Source organism: Osmerus mordax, chromosome 17, assembly GCF_038355195.1.
Source record: "Osmerus mordax isolate fOsmMor3 chromosome 17, fOsmMor3.pri, whole genome shotgun sequence".
Taxonomy (NCBI): domain Eukaryota; kingdom Metazoa; phylum Chordata; class Actinopteri; order Osmeriformes; family Osmeridae; genus Osmerus; species Osmerus mordax.
Window position 1 is genome coordinate 11,291,279 of NC_090066.1, and position 21,435 is coordinate 11,312,713.

General features: G+C 47.6%; 1 protein-coding gene across 5 annotated transcripts in view; it reads left to right on the plus strand.

Moving 5' to 3' along the window:
- The window catches only part of dennd5b (DENN/MADD domain containing 5B), an 88,245-nt gene that overhangs the window by 31,514 nt on the left and 35,296 nt on the right, over positions 1-21,435 (plus strand). For 3 of the 5 annotated variants that reach the window (XM_067254027.1, XM_067254022.1, XM_067254024.1), the window contains exons 2-5: positions 5,975-6,034; positions 9,203-9,312; positions 11,565-12,249; positions 20,249-20,436. In XM_067254027.1, the coding sequence (XP_067110128.1) occupies positions 5,975-6,034; positions 9,203-9,312; positions 11,565-12,249; positions 20,249-20,436 (1,043 nt within the window). The remainder of the gene's footprint in view (positions 1-5,974; positions 6,035-9,202; positions 9,313-11,564; positions 12,250-20,248; positions 20,437-21,435) is intronic. The other 2 variants (XM_067254025.1, XM_067254026.1) reach the window with 1 other exon arrangement.

Genomic DNA, 21,435 nt, shown 5'->3' on the forward strand with positions numbered 1-21,435 from the left:
GTCAAAATAAGATGATTGGTAGGCCTATCATTTACACATTTTCTTTAGTTTTGTAATGTTTTCGTAGCCTACTTCAATTCTGACTTGTGTGCAGAGTCCGACACCTGGACTTCTGTGTGCGTGCTGCACCGGCTATTTGGCACACAGAACAGCGCGCTGACATGGAATTCTGCGGGTATCGGTTTGTGTTTTCGGTTAAACTGCTTTGATTTTACAAGCGTTGATTCGGATACTGCATTTATTTTTTCTGGGATTATCAATCTAAATAAATGCACTGACTAATAAAGTAAATTTTTAAAACTCAAACTTTAGATTTTACTGGGGCACATCAGATTTATAATGGGGCACGTGCCCCAGTAAAAAGGGTCTAACGACGCCCCTGGAATGAAGGAAGTAGCTGGAGAAGATATACAAAGAGAAGTAATCTCGCTGTTAGCAGAAATTGCTCCTCACCTGCACCACAAGCTTGAAGAGGTTGTGGATACAGTCCAGCGCATTGGCCCCAAAATGAAGGATAACTCCAGACAGGTGATCATTCAGTTCTGCATGCGGAAATACAGAGACGAGTTCTGGCGCTCCACTAAAGGCTCGGATGTCTGTAAACGCAAGGGTGTAAAGTTCACCGAATATTTATCTAAAGAAGATTGTGAAGCCTGCGCTGCACTGTGGCCAAGGATTAGTGAGGCTAGAGCTGCAGGGAAGAATGCATACTACCGTGGTCCCTATGGCTACATAGAAGGCACCCGGATCATCAAGGAAGGTTGATTTCAACCACGTTCATCTTCCTGGCAGGACGTGTAAATGGGATGGTTTGCTATGTTTTTGCTGTTGAGCTAGATCGTTACAGTGCTCTGTTTGAGAGAAACTGTGTGCTATAGAGCTCCGGACGTCACGTGACTTTACCGTTTACGTCGCCATTTTGGCAGGAAAGTAGTGGCTAAAATTAACGGCGCCTGCACGGATTTCAACCTGTTCACTATGCACTTTAATTCAAAAGACATAGGCAGCTTAAAAGCAAAACTTGATCGATTAAACATTAGTGATCCATATAATGCTCCCAGAGTTATTTTTACGACCTTTACGAGTGAAACGGAAGGCTTCCCTGACCTTCTGTATCCAGATATTTACAACTCTCTATCAACTTTCATTCGTCCTACTCTGGAGTCTTTGAAAGCCTACAAAAGCCTGGAGGGATATAAATGGACGCAATCAGGTGGATTAGTGATGAATATTCAGTTTTGAAGTCTACCGTCTTCAAATTGCTATGTGTAGCTAACGTTAATGCAGTCAGTTTTATAACTTGTATAGCTAGCTAGCGTTAGCAACGTTCGTCAACGGTTAGCGTTAGCTACTAACGTTGGCTAACGTACATTATATCAGTGCACTTTTCATCACAAAAATTCCATTACATATTCATTACAGATAAGTCATTCCAAGAGACTGAATGATCCTCAGTTGAAGCCATGGGTGGTTGTCAGGGATTATAGGGTTTTTCCTCTCTGGATCTTAGGAATCCTATAAAATGCTCTCCCTTTATCTTAGCCCCGATGGTTCAGGCATCCCGGCACACAGCAGCTATCCACCATGTTGAATCAACATTTATTGAAATAGGCAGCAAATGAAACTATGTATAATGTATGTGTAAGTATTATGTATGTACACTCTGGCGCTCCACTTGGCTCTCCACTTTCCTGCCAAAATGGCGATGACCGGTGCATGCTGGGATTGCGTGACGTCAACTCCCGGAGCTCTATTCGCTCTGCGGCTCTGTGTGGTGCTGGAAACGGCCTTTACTTCTTTTACCTCCTTACATATACTGTGCTAGCTGTGTTATGCTATGTGGTTTCAGTTTGACTGGTAACATACCGATGTTTCTCGTCCCCAGATGCCCTAATAAACGCAAAGAATAGGGTTTGCTTCTCTTGCTAGGCTACCTGTTCGCCCTGCCAGGTATCTCACACTGCCTTGCGGGGCCTGTCCCGTGACTTCTATTGAAAATGAATGGGAGGCAAAATGTTGGTCTACCGCCCCTATGAAAAAAATCCTAGCGGAAACACTGGCTCATCATGAGGGGGGATTTCTCCCTGATTTCCCTCCATATCCCAGACTGCATCTCATTCACTTTTGATTGATCTACTCACTAGATGTTCATGGCAACCATTTTTCATGCAAGTTTGAAGAAGAAAACAAAGTATTTCAGAGTTTGATAGTTTAGAAATAAATCTGATTCTTTGGTGGTACAGATTTTTGTGTGACGGGATGATTGTATGTGTGTAAGGCATTGTGTGAATGCTGAGGCTTTTTCCTTTTTTGATTACTGTGTGTGTGTGTGACACAGATGTTGTAGGTTCTATGAGCCTGTATTAAACTGGGTGGTGTATCTAATCCTTTTAGAGGGGTCAGGAACACCACGGTTCCAGGTCTCACTTGAAACTGTTGGCCCATACACACATCTGTAAACAAACACAAAAGGACTAATTGCTATCTACAAGTTCTTATTTACAGTAAAATGAATATGTAGAAGGCGGCAGAGGCACCAACCAAGTACATTGTATCTATGCTAACCCACCTCCCAAGGGAATGGGTCTACAATGAAAACCACATGTGCTTTATAAACACTATGTCACTGATTGCAATACAATCATGATGGCTCTAGAGGCTTTAATATTGCATCTATACATACCTATATGTTCTGTTACCTTTACTTCATACAGGCTAGCTAATGGTATTTGTTTACAATTTGTTCTAGGTCCTTGTAGGGAGTCAAATCATTGAATCCTATGAATGGATTAAGCTGGGGGAGTGTATCTGATTAGTGTTAAAAGACTAGACTATCAATAATCAATCCATCATCCCAGGCCAGTATGTATTGATCTGCATTCTGTGTTCATGGATACTATAGTCCCAGTAGAAATAGTATCCCACTCCCTCTCATGTCTAATAAGCCCAGCACCACTGTACATTGATCTTGTGTCATTTCAATTTTAGAGGCAGGGTGTGTGTGTGTGTGTGTGTGATTTTGGTGTCTACCCCCAAACCAAAACACACGCTGGCAGACTAACATTTTTCAAGGTGACAAATGATTACAGCTCTCCTGTGTGTGTGTGCGACTTTTGCATGTGTTGGGTGGGTGGGGGGTGGGGGGGGGGAATGCACATTGGTGTGGGGGGTGGTGAGATGAATTTCTGTGTGAATCTAGACATAATAGATCAGCCTTGTGGAACACACCCACAGTAGGCTGATGGGTGAGATAAGGCTGTAGATCACACAGCAGAGTAGATGAAAGGTGACCAAAGATGTGAGTGAGTGGGCGTGTTCTCACACTCTCAACCTTCATCAATCCCTCTACCAAAATCAGTTCAATGTCACTGAAAGACTGCATGGCTTCTAATCAAGCATCAAGCCTTATGTGACTTTGACCAGCATGCAGGGCTCTGAAAGGGAAGAGTACCCTTGGTATGTACACACACACACATGTACACACACTCTTCTCTATCTACCAGAAAAGGGACATGGGGACCTGACTGGTATTGGTCAGCATTGAGGGACAGATAGTATTAAGTATTTAGTACAAGCAGACCTCAAATCTGTGTTCTAATGTTATGAAACGCTCATACAGTGAGTGAGTGAGAGCAAGTGAGAGCGAGAGAGCGCGAGAGAGAGCGCGGAGAGAGAGGGCGGAGAGAGAGGGCGGAGAGAGAGGGCGCGAGAGAGAGGGCGCGAGAGAGAGGGCGCGAGAGAGAGGGCGCGAGAGAGAGAGCGCGAGAGAGAGAGCGCGAGAGAGAGAGCGCGAGACACACACAGAGACACACAGAGACACACAGAGGGAGGGCCCATGCACAGTATGTAATGACCCAAGGACCTTACTGAACACTCACCTATTCCAGAAACTATTCAACAAACTGTGACCCTAACCTTGAACTCGGAGCTGTACAAACTGCATCTCATGAAGCATGTGCCAAAAACTGACCAAGAGATGGTGTACTTGATCTTGAAATGTATTTGCTGAAACACCAGTTACAGGAGGGTGCTCGGTCACAGGTGAATAATGTTAATTGTAGGAACAATAGCCTATATAAATACTCATTGTTGGATTTCTATTTATAGGAAATGAAGAAGACCAAATTTCATTTGAATGATTTGTCTTTATTTCAGTGCCAAAAAGCATTTGGTCGATTCTGAGTGCACGTTCACGGTGTGTAACATTAGTGATGTAAGGGCTGAGAATGTTGCACCCCAAAAAATGGAGTGTGACGGGTAACGTTAACTTGGGTATTCATCAGGGAATTAAAGCACATCGAATCGCGTTCTTATAATCCTCTCCCGACGTATAACTAAGCGAATGACATTTTGTTCGAGATCATTTGGCTGAACCAGGAAAGGACACCCCATATCTGACAACTGTATCACGCTCAGAAAGTGGGAGGGGATAGGTAGAAATGCAGAGTTTGTTATGGAAAACCTGCTAGCGAGCAGGTTAGGTTCACAGAGTCAGTTACCATGGGCACTGACCAACAGTTTTCGTTACCTCTCTTTCTGGAACGGAAAATCCCTGTTTGCCTCATATCAGGGTTACCCAACTCAAGGTTTTCATTAAACCCGCTCTCTGGAATACCCCCCAGGGCAATGTACTGGCGTGGGCGTTGTGGTTGTCAAAGATTGGCAATCAGTGGTGCTGCATTTGTGTGTTTATAAAAGTTCAGAGAGAGAGAAATGTTGGATAATGTGTTCATTTTGTTTGACCTAGTCAGCCCACACACACACACACACACACACATTTACATTTATATTTAGTCATTTAGCAGACGCTCTTATCCAGAGCGACTATCAGTAAGTACAGGGACATTCCCCCGAGGCAAGTAGGGTGAAGTGCTTTGCCCAAGGACACAACATCAGTTTGCATGACCGGGAATCGAACTGGCAACCTTCGGATTACTAGCCCGATTCCCTCACCGCTCAGCCACCTGACTCACTCTGTCAAAGATTGGCAATCAGTGGTGCTGCATTTGTGTGTTTATAAAAGTTCAGAGAGAGAGAAATGTTGGATAATGTGTTAATTTTGTTTGACCTAGTCAGCCCACACACACACACATGCAGAATGACTGTCTCTCACATGCAGCCTTGTCATCTGTGTGGGAACGCTTTAATTACTCGGCTTTAATCTACCAACCAATGACTCAGCCTGATGCAGTGCAAACCAATACACAAACACAGTCACGCTACTTCCTACTGGATTTACTGACCACACTGCGTGAGACAGAGGATTTGCAGTTCAGAAGATGCGTTGGATTGATTAATTTCCAAGGAAACAGGTTTGGGATCTGGGAAGCAAACATGCATGGAAAACCAAAATGTTTTTGTCTTGGCTGAATTGTTATCTTCCAACACGACGATTGTTGTGGAAACTCTGAAAGAGAGGGAGAAAGCGAGAGGTATGGCTTTCCTCTGCTGCTTTTAGGCCTGGGGACTACTGATCTGTTCCAGGCAAGACCAGGCAGGGCCAGGCCAGGCTGGGCTAGGCTAGTCTGCCCCACTAACGTTCAAGCCATAAACCCCATCTGCTGTGCACTTTGCTCCATTGTATGTCGCACTGCACACACCTAATAACATCTCCGCCAGCTCCCAAACAGCATCCTCCATCCCACCCCAGTTCTTCCTGACTGTCGGTCAGTGGATAGGTTTCAGAAGTATGGATTAGACCCATCATGGTATTTGACAGATCAGTGATTGGAAAGGGAAGGAAGGGGCGGTGTGGAAGAGATGTGTTGGGACCCGGCCCATGTTTGCCATGTGTTCTGCCATGCCATGCTCTTGTACTCATCACATGTCTCATGCTTCATGTCATTCTCATGTCATTGATTAATTTTGGCTTCTCTGTGTTGTTGTTTTTTGTTGTTTGGTTTGACGACACCCTGTCACCCTGTTTTTTTGTGTTTGTTCCTGCGCCTCTCTGCTGCATGTGCCTGGTCCGTAGCTTTGTACCAATGGCTTGAGGCAGACCGCCATGGCACGGACCCAGAGGCCGCCGCCACAGGTAAAAAGACAAACATCCACCGCTAACACAACTGTTCCTCAACTAATTTCGACTTATTTCTCAATTGTAGTCTGTACTCCCCTCGCTTCCGTCCTTCCTTTAAGTTTGAGCATGTCATCCGTCCTTGCGTCCTCTGACCTCTTATATCCTTTTGTCTCTGTCTCTTTCTCTCCCCATCCATTCAATCCCTCCCGCTGCTTGTACGTGGCTCAGGTTTCTGAGAGCTTGTTATCCAAATAAGTTCCTCTCCTCCCTGAAGCTTGGTATTTTTACCCTCCTCCTGCTCCTCCGCCTTCTCTTCTTCAACCTGCTGTTCCCCAGATGAGCGTACCCACACAGACCTATCCCTCTACATCCCTCCTTTGTTTTGAAAGCTTTGTTTTTCCCATTTCTCTGTCCTACCTCACGTGCATGTCCTGGATTAGCTTTAGAAGACAGGGAGAGGAAGGGAGAGGGTCATTAGAGAATAAAGAAGCTTAGGCTCCTCTGCCACAGCCTGTCCACTCTTGTCTGTCAGGTCACAGCTCAAGGCCCTAGAGACAAGATGCTGAGCTGATGCCCTGACAGTCAGTTACAAACACAGTTGCAGACACAGTTACAGTCACAGTCACCAACACAATAACAGACAGAGACACAGTTATAGTCACAGTCACATTTGCAGACACAGTTACCGACACAGCTACAAACAAAGTCACAGTTACACACAGTCACATACACAGACATGGTGCCAAAGATTGTGTGAGTGAGTGACTGTATCTGCCAGAGATTGTGTGTGAGAGACTGTGTCAGAGTTTGTCAGTGTGTTTTGGATTGTGTGTGTGAGTGTATGAGACAGAGGTACATATGAGAACAAAAGACGGAGTGTTACCTTGGGACAGTAAGGCAATAAGTATATGTTTGTGTGTGTGTCAGAGAAAGAGACAGACAGACAGAGACGGACAGAGAGAGACGGACAGAGAGAGACGGACAGAGAGAGACGGACAGAGAGAGACGGACAGAGAGAGACGGACAGAGAGACGGACAGAGAGACGGACAGAGAGACGGACAGAGAGACGGACAGAGAGACGGACAGAGAGACGGACAGAGAGACGGACAGAGAGACGGACAGAGAGACGGACAGAGACAGAGAGCCTCTAAGCAAGCACCTGGCTTCACTGGTACACACAGAAATAGGGAGGCAAGGTGCCTTCCTGCATTAGTGTTAATAACAGCTTAGCAGCTTGGCATTGTGTTTACACACACTGTGGACACATCAACTATTTAGAAAAGCTCTAGTGTTGGAAATCCAAGACTTTCATTGACAGACACCAGCCTGCACACACACAGGTCACTACAGAGCTATAGCCATCCAGCTGTGACCTTATATTTTATACAATGGTTCACCAAACCTGCTGCTAGAAAGTCAATTTCCCTTTGCATTATTCATCTGTTATAACCCCCCCCTCCTCTTTTTTCTCCCTCCCCCCTTCCCTGCTACCTGCTACTTTATGGCTTTGTGCCTGTCTTTCACTCCCTCATTCCCCTGCTCTCTCTCTGCCTTTTCTTGTGACCTCCCTGATGCCTGCTGCTGGTTTGTGTTCAGCAATCATCCTCACAGCACCTCACCCTCTGACACAGTCGTGTGTGTGTGTGTGTGTGTGTGGGGGGGGGGGGGTCTGTGCACGCATGCTTATGACATATACATCTCCTCCAATGTCTTCTGTTCAGTGTTCATAAAGGAATGATTCCTACCCCCTTACTTAGACTTGACATCTTTGTGTCTTAACAAGTTTAAATTCCTAAATGCATCCACCGGCAAATCACCTTTTACCAACATCCAACATTCAATTATAGTAAATAAAGAAATATCAACCAATCCATCAATCAACTCTCCCGCTTAACTATGACTATAAAGCAATGTAGGGATAGACAGACATAGATCCACCATAGACCACCCCTCTCCCTTCAATACTAATCACATAACATCTAGCTTTGATGATCCAGTCATTAAAACTACCGCACACTATTCAATGCGTCGACGTCCCAACCAACTCCTTTTGTCCCTCCTTCTTCAGCCTCCGTGACCCCGACACAACCCCCCTAGGGTGGCCCTCGCTGTCGCCGTACACCGCGATCGATGTTCCTATACCGCTCGTATTCACTTATCCAAAATCCCTATCCGTTTGTCTCCTCCTCGTCATGGTAAGATGAGAGCCCAGAGTTAATGAAAAGAGAGAGAGAGAGAGACAGAGAGACAGAGAGACAGAGAGATTCTTGAAAGGGTAACGCTTCTTTAATTGGGTCTTTTCTATGTGTAGCCTACTGGTGGAGGGTTGGGGGGAATCACCACAATATCAAGGTAGTTCACGATTACATGACTACCTAGAAGTTTTTCCCTGTCACATTTTGTCTAACATTTTACCCCAATTCAACTCAGCTAGCTTTGTTTTTAGTGCCTAAGGTAAGAACTTCATGTTCTCCAGCATTTGAGTGCTAGCTATTCAGCTAAGCTAGGCTAATGTGCTAATGCACCAGGGCCCCAGTCATTCCCAGCTCTATGGAACTGTTGCTGCACCGAACACAGCTGTCAGACATTTGAGCTTTCGCGGCCCTTAATAAACGGTGTGTGGCAGGGGCTGCGTTCCTGCTACATGCTAGCATTTACTGTCGGCAGGAGGCTAATGGCGAGATAGGCCTTTGGTAGCACTTGCCGTTTCTCATAGGAGAGCCCAGGTGACAAAGTGAAGGGAGCTAAAAACAGACAGAGGCCAATGTCAGGGAAGAAAAACGGTGGGGCTCTTAAAAGTGTGTGCGTGTGTGTGGTCAGAAGGGGAAGCATTGAGTTTAGCAGCACAGCTGCTGACAGAGAGGAATTCCATGTATGCTTGCCTAAACATCCCAGACCACGACAGGGCAGCTCTCCAGATGAATGCTTTTAGTCCCCCAATGACCAGTCTGCACAACCAATGTAATGCTTACAATAATACCCATAAAACACACAAACCCAATGCACTGTATGTGTTTTTCCCCTTTCCATATTATGTCTGGAATAGACCATTGTGGTTGGCCGTTTTTGACAGAAGCAGTTCTTACCATTTTAATACACGTAATAACTTGTGTATCTGATAATTTTCTGTCTTTCTCTCTCTCTCTCTCTCTGTCTCTCTCTCTGTCTCTGTCTCTCACTAGGTGAGAACTTGGAGCAGAGCCCCCTCAAGAGAACCTTCAAGTCCAAAGTCTTGGCCCACTACCCTGAAAATGTGGAGTGGAACCCTTTTGACCAGGATGCCGTCAACATGGTAAGAACACCCAGCCACTGGAAGGGTCATACCTCATTTGTAAAAGGGATTCTGGGTAACGGAGCGAAGGCAAATCTCACCCCCCCTCTGTATCTCCGGATTTACCCATGGGGCTTTGCCCGTGGGGCTTTGCCCCGTCGACGCGTGACTTGGGTTAGATGTAGACGTCTGATGTCAAGGACTTTGGAGGTGAATATAGGCACGGGATGACACTGGGATATGTTGGGGACTCAGGAGAATCAAGCGGAGCTAGTTCATGAAGGAGGACGCGAGACATAGCGCGTCACTAGCAACGCGTCATATTATGCTGCAGGGTACTCCCTCCTAATAGGGCGGGGTATATAGCTAGGTATCCCAGCATATGCATTGCTAGTGCGACATAGACATCAGTCAGCTGCTGCCTCCGCCTCCACGGCCTCCACCCTTGGTTCTGTTTCCTGTTGTAGGGGGAATGCGTCGCTGCTCTCTGCTCGGAGGTCGAGACGGTGTCTCGTTGGGTGCGGCAGGGAGCCGATGCAAGCAGAACCACAATGCCAAATCAAATGTACAATCATGTATTGTATAGTGTGCAATAAAGTAGAAGTAAAGACATACTGAGTCCTCCTGCCTGAACCAAAGGTTACGGCGCAAAAAAAGCATTGTCATCCAAGAGAAAGCATGAGTAAATGATGGAAATTATTTTTATGTGTGAAATGTGTGTCACGTGTGTGTGTGTGCAAGCGATTGCGCCCGGCCCACTGATTTCCAACTCAGGTGATCTGTCATTGATAGCTGTCCCTCCCAGCCGTTTGGCCAGGAAGTGGCATTCCTCTACTGAGACAAGGTCACAGCTATTCTCCCCCCCCCCCCCCCCCCCCTCCCCCAAAGTCAGCAACACTCAATAATTCAGCGGCGCTTCTCCGCTTACGTCGGCATGGAAACTGGCCATTGTGGGTCTGTAAGGGCACACCGCCGTGTGTTTGGGATGAGCGTCATACTTGGATACTCAGCCTGGCACCTCTCCCCATCACCATTTACACCTCCTTATCTTCCCTCCCTCCACTCCTCTCATCTTTGACCATCACCTCATGCAGTACTCCACTATCCTGTCACTTTGGATGGGAGGGGGGGATGTAGGAGGTAGTGGGAGGAGTAGGGGGAGGCCCTGGTATAATCATGCTTCCCACCCCAGTAGAACCACAGCAAAGCTCCTTTGGTGATTGCTTTTCATGTCCCAATCCCCATCTCATAAATCCCTAGTCCTGGCTGGCCTGTTTGTCTGTTTTTTCCTGTATCTCCCCCTTCCTCGGTCTCTCCCTTCCTCAATCTCCCCCTTCTTCCATCTCTCCCCATAGGACTGTATCTGACTGTAAGTGACCATAAAAGGGTCAGTGCAATGTCAGCACACATCCAGCACCTAACCAACACAAATGGGATTGTTCCCTTGGGATTCCCTAAATGGGGGTCGGGGTCGGGGGGTATTATTACCATATTCTCACCAGAGGCACAGTTTAAGGCCGAATTATACTAGTCCGACTCCGTTACGGACAGACAGACAAACGGAGTCGGACGGCTTTGTTGAATTTATAGTACTCCGAAGGCTGTGGGTGCTGAAAACAATTCACCGCCAGAAATGTAGGTGGAGCAACGCTGCCACATGACGTCTTTGTGTGTGGAACCAATTGCGGACCAATCACAGCCAAGGGGTATCCGTAAAATGACGGACTAGCGGACGGATAGTCAGGATAATCAGGATAATGCACGTAGAGCTCTGTGTCCGTCTCCGTGAAAACGGAGTAGTATATTTCGGCCTTAAGGCTATGATTTACTCCCTGCTCCCCTAATCCAATCAGTGCACTGACCACAGGGTCCGTTTGTTGTGCGTGTTTGCATATTTGTGTGTGTGCATGAGTTTTTCCTAGAGTTGTTTTCATTCGACAAATAAACATAATGGGGATAATAAGCCTTATTTATTCCACTGCTGACTGTGTGCTTATGGATACGGATTGTGCTTATTGGATATAGTTTACAACTGTCTCACACACACACACACAAACAAAAACACATGCATGGTGTGACGGAGTTGCTGTCTGTATTCATGGGATGTTTGATCAGCAATTTACAGCTGTTCAACAGTTTTTCTGTTCAGAAATTGTTTGTAAACAAACTGCTTCCCTCTCTGCCTCTGCTCTTTCCTCCCTCCTCATTTTCCTCCCAACTGCTCTATGTCCCCTTTCTCCTCTCCTCCCTCCTTCTCTTCCTCCTCCCCTCAGCTGTGCATGCCCAAAGGCCTCTCGTTCCGGACGCAGGCGGACTTGCGTGAGCCCCAGTTCCACTCGTTCATCATCACCCGGGAAGATGGCTCCCGCACCTACGGCTTTGTCCACACCTTCTATGAGGAGGTGACCAGCCCGCAGATCTGCAGCGCCATGCAGACCCTCTACCAGATGCACAACGCCGAGAACCCCTCCTCCAACCCCTCCTCCTCCTCCTCCTCTTCCTCCTCCAGCATGGACTCCCTGGCCAGCAGCATGGACGAGGCTGACTCGTCCTCGTCGCAGCGGGGGGGAGGAGTGGGCATGGGCGGCTACGACGCGTCGCGAGACACGCTGTACGTGTCTAAGGCACTGTGCCTGATCACGCCCATGCCCTTCATGCACGCCTGCCGCCGCTTCCTGGCCCAGCTCCACCGGGCAGTGACCTCCGCCTTGCCCCCCCCCCTCCCCCTGGAGAGCTACATCCACAACGTGCTCTACGAGGTGCCCCTGCCCCCGCCGGGGCGATCCCTCAAATTCCACGGCGTGTACGAACCAATTGTGTGTCAGCGGCCCGGGCCTGGAGAGCTCCCGTTGGCTGACTTCCCTCTGGGCGTGGCCTTCTCCCGATTGGGGGTGGAGAACCTGGTTCAGCTGTTCACCTGCACCATGCTGGAGATGCAGATCCTGCTGTACTCCCAGGGTGAGTGCACACACATACACACACACACACAGGCGCACACACACGCAGGATTCCCTTACTTACCAGTGTTCTTGCTGACCTGGCTCATACAGTTTTGACACACACAACCACACGCATACAAACACTCCTAGAGAACACACATGCACACACACACAGAGGAAGGGTTCATTAGAGGGATGACAGGTGGCAAGGAGGGATGGGGGCGGAGGGGGGAGACTTATCCCTCCAATCAGCCTCTCCAGCTGGACTGCTTTAAACAAACCTGGCAATCATGCCCTCTCCTGCTCTGGACTGGTGGTGGGAATACTAAACAAGGTTAGGGTTAGAATGTAATCTGCTGGTGAGGGGAGGGAGTGAGGGAGATGAGGATTGAGGGAGGGAAAAGGAGTGGATTGGATTGTCCTACAGTGTCCTGTTAATTGACATTCTAGTGGGCAAAGAGGATTGCCTGTAGAAGGTTTCAAATCTCTATTTAATCTCTCAGGGTGAGTTCTGAATGTGATCTAATTCACTTTAATTGAATAGGAATATTAACATGGGACCACTGTCTGACGACTCACTCTCAGTCCCTCATGTACGTACATTTGCAAACGTAGCGTTATCAGCGCAATGGCCAACCCACAGAAAGCGCACGCTGTGATACTTCAGTTTACATCGTATTTACCAAACCTGCAGTTCATCGGCTAATCAGCGCCTTTCTCCGCCCACTATACCGTAAATTGCGAGCATTGAAACGCCCAATTGAATGGGCCTCAGATCATGGATCAGCCACCAAAGTCAAAACAGCGAAAACAAAGATTTAGTGATAACTAAATTGATGTGCTTGTTCATGAGGTAACAGCAAATTTAAATATTATACAAGGCCGGAATTCCACACCGACAAACAAATGCTATCTGGATCAAAATGACAAATTCCAGTAACTGTAATATTGCATGGCTGCTTAATATGTAACACGTAATGATTTTGGGTTCACTCAACTGAAAAAGTGTGATCCTTGTGGCAAAAATGCTTTCAGCTCATCTCCTCGGCCTATGTCTTCGTCTTGCTCGGATTACTGCTGCCATTTCACCAGGAGGTATATGCAAGGAAACCCGTATCCTAGTTTACACCTGCTTTTAAGAGGCGCTGAATTTTTACCGCAAAATAGAGGCACGGCGGTTTTTGTACATACCGCAGAATACATAATTAGGCGCACTTTACGCATCCCCTCCCATCTCTTTGTGGGAAACTCCCACTTTCCCCTTGACCCTCCCGTGAATACATATGCATGACACGGAAAAGCGCAATTGCCATTTTCAGTTCCCGCGACAGGCAGTCTGCGCTTTTACCTCAGTGAGGCATGTTTTTACATACCTCGCCATGCTTTTATGCGCACGTTGCAAAACAAATACACCTAAAGTGGGCCCTCAGTGTTCAAACAAAGAGATTCCACCATGAGAGACGCCCCCCCCCTCAGGAAATGACAGACAGGCCACTCTCCTTTTACCTCTCCCCCCGTCATCTCTCACTCATCCTTTCCTAGAAAGACGTACTCCTCCCATGTATTATTCATCACACCAACCGTCAAGAGTTGCCTATGAAAGGGAATAATTAAAAACCCTTCAAACGCAGCAAATCACGCTCCCGTTCCATCTGAGCGCTCTTTATTTTCCATTGGGCAGCACAGCGGGCAGGCCTGTTCAGCTCCCGCTGTAAGACATGAGCGCCAGACCTGGTCTTAATGTCTCCTTAATGAACATGCAACACTTGTTTTGCCCCGAAGGGCGTTTGACGGAAAGAGTCCATTTAGAAGAGCAGTGTCTGTGATGCTTGCCGTTATTGTTCTCATCGATAGCGTTCATCCGTCAACAAGCAATTAAAATCTGACAGGCAGTTCGCCCCCCATCCCCCCCTTTGTGTTTCCTCTGCTCTCACTCAGTTGGATGTGACACAGAGCATGGGGGGGATAATGACAGACGGGTGTCTCCTCCAATTGCCCGGTTCAGCCCCGCATTGTTCTTGGCCGAGGGTGATTTTTATTATTAGTCGTTCATTTGTTGTTCACTCGCTCAGAGACACAAAGTCAGATAAACAAAAATCTAAACTGGGGGCATCTTTTCCGTTGCCATAGATCTGGATGAACTGATGCCCTTTGCAGTGCAGAGAGTCAGACTAGGGTGACAGAGCAGTCTTATCGAAGGTTGGCAGAGGTATGCACTGCAGTCTGAAGGATATGAGCTTTGAAATGCCACTGGCCCTATCTGTCATCTCCACAGTGAGTAATCTGCCACATCTCTGTGGCAGATTAGTTAGTGCTTTCAGTTGAACGCCATTCTCTCTTCCCTTCTGACAGTGTCTGCATGAATGTGGGTGTGTACACGCGCATGTGTGCATGTGTGTGTGCAATCCTGTGTGTCTTTGCTAGTGCACATGTGTATGCATGTGTACATGTGTGTTTGTTGCGTTTGCATGTGTGTGTCTAAATGTGTATAAGTTGCTTTTGTGTATGTATGTATGCACATATGCGTGTGTGAGATATCCATCAGTCCCAGACCCAGTTTCGCTCTGAGTGTGTTCCTGTTCCCCAGTGTCAGCTGTGACCCCGTCACCAGTGCTCCCAGCCAGACTGATGCAGATCTGCAGTGTTGCACTGCGGCCTGCTAAACACCAGTGTGGGATGTGTGCCGGAGAGTGCAGTGCATTCCTGGTGACCTATCAGCACTATTAGCAACGGTCATAAAATGTCCTCGGGAGTTTTTACACCCATTGCTTGTGTGTGTGGAGGGGGGGGTGCTGTGAACGATACATGGCTATTGGAACACGACAGAACTGTTGTGATCTCCTATTGCCCTTGTGCAATCCCGCATCAAGGATGGGATATCATCGTTCTCTGTTATCGTCCACTCCCCCACCCAACCATGAAGCTTTTGCGGCAGCTTAGATTTTTATTTTGCGGGATGAAGGGGGTGAGTCTACAATCTGTAAAAAGAGAATGGGTGAATATGATATTATGAGCGGAGGCAAATGAGAGGGGTTAGCCTTCTGATGCGGTTAATGAAGGCTCATAGAAGGTCTGTGTGTGAGACTGAACTTGGCTCCCTCAGGACAGTGATCAGGATCTGGGATGAGATCTGATCAGAGATATTATCTCTCTCTGTCTTTTTCTTCTGTCTCTCTCTCCCCCTCTCTCTCCCACCTCTCTCTCCTCCTTTTTCTCTCCCCCCCCTTGGTACCTCTCGCTCCCCCTCTTGCTCTGTCTCCCCCCTCGCTCTCTCTCCTCCTCTTTCTTTGTGCTGTCTCCTCTCTCCCGTTGCCTCTCTCCCCATCTCACACTCTCTCTCTTTACCCATCTCTCTCTCTCTACCAGTGAAGCCAGGTGGTTGTTTAGATGGGGGGTATGTCAACCTCTTCACTGTAAAGCAGACAGTGTTGTGTTGTCACCCAGGTCAGTAATCTGTTCACCCTCAGACTGCAGCGTTTGTCTGCACCCCTTCTAGGTTTTCCCTTCATTTATTATTCAGTATTGCAGTGTGAGACATTAGAGCATGTTTATTGTGTGTGTGTGTGTGTGTGTGTGTGTTCCCTCCAGGCCTGTACGGGTATGTGTGGGTTTGCTGTGCATTACAGCTGAGGTAGAGAGTTTACGCAGCACTTTTTCAGCTCGACCTTTTCGGTTTCAACCACTCTTTCTGTCTCTCTCGTTCTCTCTCCCCTTTCTCACTCTCCCGTTTTTTTTTCTGCTGTGTGACTTTAATCTCCCACTCTCTCTGTTTATCTCTCTTTCTTATCTCCCCTCCCTCTTTCTCACTCTCTCCCCCTTATCTGTAGTGTGACTTTCATCTTCCACGCTTTGTCTAGTCTAGCCTTTTATACATGACATTATATGAAAGGACTCATCCTGTTATTGTAGCACAACCACTACACACATGCGCACGCGCACACACACAGTTATTAAATTAAACTCCTCTCCTCAGTCAGACATATACTTCATACATTAATTCTCTTCAACTCACTTATTTGCATCCCGAGTCTCAAACAAGAAGCAGTGACACCTGCAGTGGCACACTCATAGACACACACACAAGCTATCAGTCTCCCATATACTTGCAATGCATTCATGTCCACGACATGCACACTAGCTAATGACTCCCCTCATACACATGCAAAGCCAAACAAGGCCAACAGAGCGAGAGGATGGTGGGTTTGAGTTAGTGTTGGTGTGTGCATATCGTGCTCCGATCCTTGCTAAAGGAGACTGGGTTCCAGCCAGGTTGTGTGTGGGGATTCAATATGCTTGCTTGCTTGTAGTTGTCCATCGAGGCCGATGATGACGTCCACTTCTGACTTTCAACAGTGAGTTTTTCTGGTGGCTGTATAGTCCTATCCTGGATCCACAGGTCTTGTCACAGGTGGGACGTGTATGTAATAGGTTGTGTTTCTTTTATGCTTTCTTTCCTGCCTGTCCTGGCTGTCCTGTCCTCCTCCAGTGCTTTGGTCCCATCTTGGCACATCTTACGCCAGGTGTTACGGTCAGCAGCCAAGCCCTCCAGGTCCCCAGGTCTGATTTTACATTTCTTTAGCACAGTTTTTATTTGGTCTTTATAGCGCTTCTCCTGCCCTCCAGCAGAGCGTTGGCCTTGGGCGAGCTGGCAATACAGCACTTTGTGAGGCAGCCAATTGAGGGGCATCCTTATAACGTGCCCCAGCAATCATAGCTGGTAGTGGGTGATGGTGGCCTCAATGCTCTTACAGCCTAGTCTCCTGAGGATCTCAGTGTGTGGCACTCGGTCATGCCAAGTGATTCCTAGCATGCGCTGGAGACAGCGGATGTGAAAATGCTCCAGGGACTTTACATGGCGGCTGCAAGTGACCCAGGCTTCACAACTGTAGACGAGGGTGGTGATGCAAACGGCTTGATACACAGAGATTTTTGAATGGAGATATAAGTTCTTGTTTTGAAAAACCTGGCGCCTAATTCTCCCAAAGGCAGCTGATGCTTGTTGGATTCTTGTCGATGTGGAACATTGTCGATGTTATTGTCCTCAGAGAGGATGCTCCCCGGGTATTTGAATGATGGTACTACAGATGCTTATCAGTGATGCTGAAGATGGGTGGAGTGGATGGGATGTTGGTGCTCCATTGACAGACCACCTCTGTTAAGGTGATGTTGATGGTCAGCCCCATCCTGCTGTAAGCCTTCACAGCTGCATCCAGGATATCCTGGAGGTCTTGTGGAGTGTGAGCCACAAGAGCGCAGTCATCTGCATACTGCACCTCAAGGACCCTCACTCTGTGCAGCTTGGTGGTTGCTTGCAGCATCCTGATGTTGAAGAGATTGCCATCTAGCCTATAGACCACTGTCACCCCGCTGTTGTCCTCAATTTTCTTATGGAGAAGCTGGGTGACGCATAGGAGGAAGATGTTAAAGAGCACTGGTGCTAGTACACACCCCTGCCTGACCCCTGTGCACACAGGGAAGGAGGCAGACTCTTGTCCTCCTATCGTCACCTTAGCATTGTTACCATCATGAAACTGTTGGAGGATGTTGAAAAACTTGCTAGGGCATCCAAACCGGAGCAGGATGTTAGTGTTAACCGGTGGTCTGTCCAGCATTCTGCACCTCTCATGGCCCTGCACATGAGAACTTCTTTGACTATGTCATCTCACGATGACATAGAAGATAGTGCTGGTTATGGTCAGGTTGTGCTCAGAGCAGAGAGTAAGTAATCTCATGCCATTTGAGTTGGCCTGACCAATACCATGCCTGCCAAGCACTCCTTTCCATATCCTATCACTCTGCCCCACATGAGCATTGAAGTCCCCAAGGAGGAGGATCTTGTCGGTCTTGGGGATCTGGTGGAGAGCCTCATCCAGTGATAAAATGAGTCTTTAACCTCAGTGTCGGATGGCAGGGTTGGCGCATACACACTAAGAAGTGTAGCAAAGCGGCTCTTCGCCAGGGGGATACAGAGGGTCATCAGTCTTTCACTGATGCCCACAGGTGTTTCAGTGAGTCTTGGTAGCACTCTGTTCCTGATGGCCAGTCCCACACCGTGCAGATGTTGTCCACCTAGGGGGTGGCCTTTCCAGAAGAAGGTGTAACCGGACCCTTCCTCTATTAGCGACCCTTCATCAAGTAGCCTGGTCTCTTGTTGTTATGATCAGTGACCTATGCACTTTGTAAAGCTCTCTCTTGGAAGTCGCTTTGGATAAAAGCGTCTGCTAAATGAATAAATGTAAAATGTAAATGTAAATGTCTCGCTAAGTGCGGCGATATCGATGTTGTAACGCCTCAGCTCAGTGGTCTTCTTCTGTGAGGTATTTTGGTCCTGCCTTAGTCCAGGAGAGTTCTTACATTCCATGTCGCCAGTTTTAGGTTTGGGGATTTATTTCTTCTGTTTCGACCGCAGAAGTGGAATGACCCAGACTCAGTCCCAGCTGATAGCGACCAATACCCTTGGGGGGCAGCTGTGGCTCAGGGGGTAGAGAGGGTCGTCTGTTAATCGCAAGGTTGGGGGTTTGATCCCCGATTCCTCCCAGGCCATGTGCCGAAGTATCCTTGAGCAAGACTCTGAACCCCAAGTTGCTCCCAATGGGCAGGCCGGCACCTTGCATGGTAGCTCGCTGCCGTCGGTGTGTGAGTGTGAGTATGAATGGGTGAATGAGAGGCAAACATTGTAAAGCGCTTTGAGTGCCGCTAAGGTAGAAAAGCGCTATATAAACGCAGGCCACTGTGCCGCTGACGTGCAGGGCTCTGACTAGAAGCTCCCAGTCTATTTAAACCTGCTCCCGTCGCCAGTTGCCCCATCGCCGCCAGTCTTCAACCAGATTTGGATCCAGAGAGTATACAACGTGGTCAGAGGTGGATACCTGCGCTTAAGAGATTATCTAGAGTGCCGTTGGAGGCGCGCTATCCCCAGTAGCACTATCTTCACCATCGTGAGGTAAATCTGGTGGCATGGGTGAGCCCAGGACGACCAGTTCCCCATCCAGGCTGCAGGAGGCTGCCGGGTCCTGGCTCTGTTTAGGTCCGTCTATTGTGCACCGCCAGCGCATTGCTTTTCTGTCGGGGTCTGCTCCCTTAGCTTTGCCTCAAGAGGCTAACCCACAAGGCAGTGGGGCTACCTACCCATAGCTGGGGCGGTGGTTGACGGGTGCCCGGGCGTGTCCCAGAGATGTGGTGTGCAGGCCCACCACATCTCTGGGACCCACTGCTGCTCCGAGATCCCCTGCAGTTTAGCCTGGGACTGAAGGGTACCCAGTTACCATGTGCGGCCACGAGGAGGCACTGCAGGAGTCTTGGTGGTGGAGAGGCTATGTACTGGCAGAGGAGACTTTCGCTCTCGGCTCCTCTTTTCACTCCCTATGAGGGAGATAGCCAGCGGCGGTAGCTGAAAGCAAAGAGTTGCAAGCAGAAGGCAACATAGAGCATGCACTAACTACAAGCACTTCTACACTACTGCACTAGACGCTTCACATACACCCTGTGTGATGACCTCACACACACACACACACACACACTCTTTCACAATGAACATGGCAACTCCCCAGTTTTTTTCTGGATATAAATTGCTTGGGTCTGTTTAATGCAATGCAATCTTGGCCTTGGAAAGCCTTATGCATTTTGAATGAGTACGCGCAGCGGATAGATGTAAGGGAAGAGAATTCAAGTCAGAGCGAAAGATGGAGGGAGGGAGGGAAAGATGGAAGGACGAAGGGATGGAGAGACTGATCGGATAAAAAAAGGACACTCAGGCATCATTTTAATCATATCTGATGAAACGGCTTGACTCAATACAGATTAAGGCCAGTGGCCCCTGGTATTGAGACAACACATACACACACACACACAAGCACACACACACCAAAAAGTGATTGAAGGGAATCCATCATGACAGAATCTCGCCCCCACCGATTGCTCGCAAATTCAATTTAGATCCATTGATTAAAGTCGGGTTCTGCTTTTTTTCACCCAAACTGCGTACCTCCACCCCCCCTCCACCCACCCTCTCCTCGCAGACTACCAGCGTCTGATGACGGTGGCAGAGGGCATCACCACCCTGCTCTTCCCGTTCCAGTGGCAGCATGTGTACGTGCCTATCCTGCCCGCCTCGCTGCGCCACTTCCTGGACGCCCCTGTGCCCTACCTGATGGGTCTGCAATCCAAGGAGGGCACCGACCGCTCCAAGCTGGAGCTGCCTCAAGAGGTACTTACTGAGGTGGTGTGTGTGTGTGCACCCATGCATGTGTCTGTAACTGCAGCTGTTTGTGTGCTGTCACGCATGTGACTTTGCGTTGTGTCTGTGTGTGCATGTTTGTGCTTTTGTGTGTGTGTGTGCATCTGTTTGTGCGCCCATGCAATGTGTTTTGACTGCAGCCGTTTGTGTGCTGTCACGCATGTGACTTTGTGTGTATGCGCGCACGTGCGCTTATGCATGTGTCTGTGACGGCAGCTGTTTGTGTGCTGTCACGCATGTGACATTATGTGGTGTCTGTGTGTGCATGTTTGTGCTACTGTGTGTCTGCTTGTGTGCGTGTTTGTTTGTCATACGGCCGTTGCGCTAAAAGCTAATTGATGCTGAGTACACAGTGTCCAAGGCTATCCAATCCTGAATCCGCCAATGAGACCTGGTCTCAGACCTGAGTCTAAGAATACATCTGGCAGACTGTGTGGCTCCTATTCATAATCCTGGAACCTATAACAGGGCCTGATCCTGCCCTTGAACATGTTTTGTGCCATCTATTGTATCAATACCCTTACGAAAGAAAAATATATTGCAGTATATTGGAAAATATCATGTGATATATATTAGGCAATATATTCCCATTTATGGGATTTAATATTTATATATCAATACATATATTGATGATATATATATATTATACACTATAATATATATTCATGTAATATATTGCAATACATACAAAATATACAAATGATTGCCACTTTCAATATATTGCAACATATTGAACATGAATATATAATATATGTGTTTATATATCCCAAAATATATGCAATTGTATATTTATAAATACCACCATAATGTATTCCGATTTATATGGGAAAATGTATTGGTAATATATGTAAAGATATAGTGTCACATGTATGTTTAATATATGGTAGAATATATTTTAAATATATGTAAATATAGCTGCAAGCAGCAATGGAGGATTCCTCCTTAAAAATGGCAAAATGTTTTAAAATT